Below are 3,261 nucleotides of genomic sequence, written 5' to 3'. Positions count from 1 at the left end.
GGGGAGTGGGAGAGGAAGAAGCAGGCTCCCAGCAGAGCAGGGAGCCCAATGCGGGGCTCGATCCCAGGATTCTGGGATCACGCCCTGAGCCAAAGGCAGACGCTTAACAACTGAGCCACCCAGGCGCCCCTATTATTATTATTTTTTTAAGTAATCTCTATGCCCGAGTTCTATGGGGCTCGAACTCATGACCCTGAGATCAAGAGGTCATGCTCCACCAACTGAGCCAGCCAGGCGCCCCTAAACAGTGCATTTTATATGAAAGCCTACTGTACACACACACACACATACACACATACACACACACACGTGTGCGGAAGGAGCGAGCAAGCAGTCAGTGAAGGAGACTGGCTCAGGCAGGGACCACCTGTGCAGGCCTCTCCCTTTTTTCTGACAAATAGAGAAATCAACATTAGTTTCTCCCCTAAACAATGGGGATTCTGTCCCATCAGGGGCACGGGGCCCCCACCCGGGGCAGCCATCCACAGAGGCAGGCGGGAAGGAACCTGGCGGGGGGTGGGGGCAGTGCAGGCGGCTCACACCAAAGCCTCTACAGCTGGGATATGTGATATCTCGAACACGCTTTGAGAAAACACAGCGACGGAGGGCTGATGTGGGCGAAGTGAGAACAGTCATGTGTGATTAACTGTTAACTGAGCCATCGACACCTTGGGGGGTTCACGATTCTCTTAACGTTTGGGTCTGTCTGAAGTTTTCCGTAATGAACAGAACGAAAAGGCTGGCCCGGAGAGGGAGTGCAGGGTCCAGGAGAGGAGAGGCATAGGGGGCTGGGCACACACTCCGCTCCCAGCCCTGTGCAAGCCGGGGTGATGGGCTTTCGGGAGTTAGAAAAGGGGTCCCCTGTGAGCTGCAGACTCACAGGCAGCCTTGACCCCTAGCCTGAACTTCCAGGCCAGCCTGCAAAATGAGCCCCTGGCTCGAAGTCATCCCCCCTAAGACAGCAGTCCCCGTGAGTCCTCCTTCATTCCATTCTGATGTCCTGTAGGAAAAATGTTGATATAAAAATTAAGGTGAAATTTCTTTTGTAAAAATGAAGTCCCACTTTCAAAAGTCCTTTGACAACACTGCCTGAAAAATCCTCAGGAGTGGACCATAAGCTTTGCCCTTGGAACTGGGACTCTTGAGCCAGCCCCCTGCCTCTCCCCTGGCCTCAGCTGCTGCCTGCGCACTCTGGAGGCTGTGGTGGGGCCCAGCAGCTCTGCCAGGGCATCAGACGTAAGGGGTGTGGCTGCGCCGTCCCCACCTGCCCAGAGCCCGCCCTCTGTGTCCCCAGCACCGTGCTGTTGCTGAACCCAGTGGAGGTGCAGTCCGAGTTCCTCGCTGTGGCCAACAAGCTGAGCACGCCCGGGCACTCGCCCCACGGCGCCTACACCACTCTGCTCCTGCACGCCTTCCAGGCCACCTTCGGGGCCCACTGTGACCTCCCGGGGCTGCACGGCAGGCTGCAGGTACGTGCTTGGGGCCCCGGGCCTCAGCATCGCCCTGGCTGACGCGGCAGAGCAGTGGCTGGAGGGCTGGCCGCACTGAGAGGTTTCTGTCGTGCTGGGTCCCGACAGAGGTGGGTGGCAGCCTAGACAGGGGGCTGGGCACGATCCTCGGAGGATGGCATGGGCTGGGTGGGCTGGGAACAGGCTGCTACTCCTAGGTCTGTGATGGGTCCGCCGTGTGGCCCTGGACAGCCCCCTCCCCTCTCTGGGCCACAGTGGGGAGCTGTGAGGTCCCCTTCCAACTCGGCAGTGCCCTGGCTCTGGGCCTTTTTCTCGTGACCACTTCCTGAGAAGAGGGGCCCGGGGAGGAGGCCTGGCTCCCCAGCCAGGTGTTGGGGGGAGGTGGGTGCCGAGGCAGGGGAGGAGATGGGCCACGGCCACCATAGGAAAGACCCTAGGAGCTCGAGAAGTCAGGCAGCCAAGGCTTGGTTCGGGGGGGCAAGCCTGTTTCCTCCTGCGGTTTTAGTCCAAGAGCCTGGCCGAGCTCGAAGACATCTTCACGGAGACTGTGGAAGCTCAGGAGCTGGCTTCTGGCATCGGGGACGCAGCCGAGGCCCGGCAGTGGCTCAGGACCAGGCTGCAGGCGGTGGGAGAGAAAGCTGGCTTCCCCGGCGTCTTAGGTGAGGCTCTTGGGAGAGCGCCGTGCATTTTCCCCAGGGCCCATGCCAGCCCCCAGGTGAGCAGTCCAAGTCGGCCAGTGGTTCTGCCCCACACAGCCTGTGGGGGACCCAGGCTCTCGTTGTCCAGGTGCTCTGCCACCCCCGAGGGCGGAAAGAAGGTGCTAGCTGGGGGCCAGCCAGCTTCCCAGTCAGCCTTGGCCAGTCCAGCTGTGTGGCCACCGCTGGTCTCTTCTGTGAGCCTTCCAGCCCTCACCTCCCGTCCCCGTTCTTGCAGACACTGCCAAACCTGGCCAGCTCCGCACCATCCCCATCCCTGTGGCCAGGTGTCACACGTACAGCTGGAGCCAGGACAGCTTCGGTAAGCAGCCGGCTGGGGCCTTCGTGGCACCCCCCACCCCCACCCCGGGCTGCTTCCTGGTCCTGCCACCTGCCGCCTGAGCAGGCTGTAAGCAGAGCAGGGGGCGGTGCTTGAGTCCTGGGCTGCGGTTCACCCTCCTTCTGCCCTCTCCTCCTCCTCTGGGCCAGTCTGTCTGAGCCCGTCGCCACTCCCGAGGGGGTGCAAGAGGGGTTTCAAGGACCCAGACACCCAGACGGTGCCTCCCCTGGCTTCCCTGCAGACATCCTACAGGAAATCCTGCTCAAGGAACAGGAGCTGCTCCAGCCAGGGATCCTGGGGGACGACGAGGAGGACGACGAGGAGGAGGAGGAGGACTTGGAAACGGATGGGCATTGTGCCCAGAGAGACTCACTGCTCTCCACCAGCTCGTCGGTCTTCCACGACTCCACCCTGTCCCTTGCCTCATCCCAGGCCTCAGAGCCCACCCTCTCCCGCCAGCTGCTGACGTCCTTCGTCTCGGGCCTCTCGGACGGCGTGGACAGCGGCTACGTGGAGGACAGCGAGGAGAGCCCCTCCGAGTGGCCCAAGAGGCCGGGCAGCCAGGAGCGCCGGGGTCACCGCAGGCCGGGGCAGAAGTTCAACAGGATCTACAAACTCTTCAAGAGCACCAGCCAGCTGGTGCTGCGGAGGGACTCCCGGGGCCCGGAGGGCGGCTCGGACGCGGCACTGCCGCTGCGCCCGTGCGGGCAGCCTCTGCAGCCCCCTGGACGGCCCGGTGCCACCCCCCGCGCGGGCC

The 3,261-nt window shown here is 62.6% G+C and overlaps 1 protein-coding gene across 1 annotated transcript; it reads left to right on the top strand.

Annotated features, from left to right (window-relative positions):
- Positions 1-1,145: 1,145 nt before the first annotated feature.
- On the top strand, positions 1,146-3,255 carry LOC117797948 (phosphoinositide 3-kinase regulatory subunit 5-like; the record flags this gene model as incomplete). Its single annotated transcript, XM_034650378.1, is given in 5 exon segments — positions 1,146-1,469; positions 1,975-2,128; positions 2,403-2,486; positions 2,746-3,203; positions 3,205-3,255. Coding segments are annotated over 5 exon segments (1,071 nt in total), but the record flags the coding sequence as incomplete, so codon positions are not given.
- Between the last annotated feature and the right edge of the window lie 6 nt (positions 3,256-3,261).

The sequence above is a fragment of the Ailuropoda melanoleuca genome, unplaced genomic scaffold (genome assembly GCF_002007445.2).
Source record: "Ailuropoda melanoleuca isolate Jingjing unplaced genomic scaffold, ASM200744v2 unplaced-scaffold19796, whole genome shotgun sequence".
NCBI lineage: Eukaryota > Metazoa > Chordata > Mammalia > Carnivora > Ursidae > Ailuropoda > Ailuropoda melanoleuca.
The sequence above is the reverse complement of the archived record's forward strand: the minus strand, read 5'-3'. Positions and strand labels throughout refer to the sequence as shown.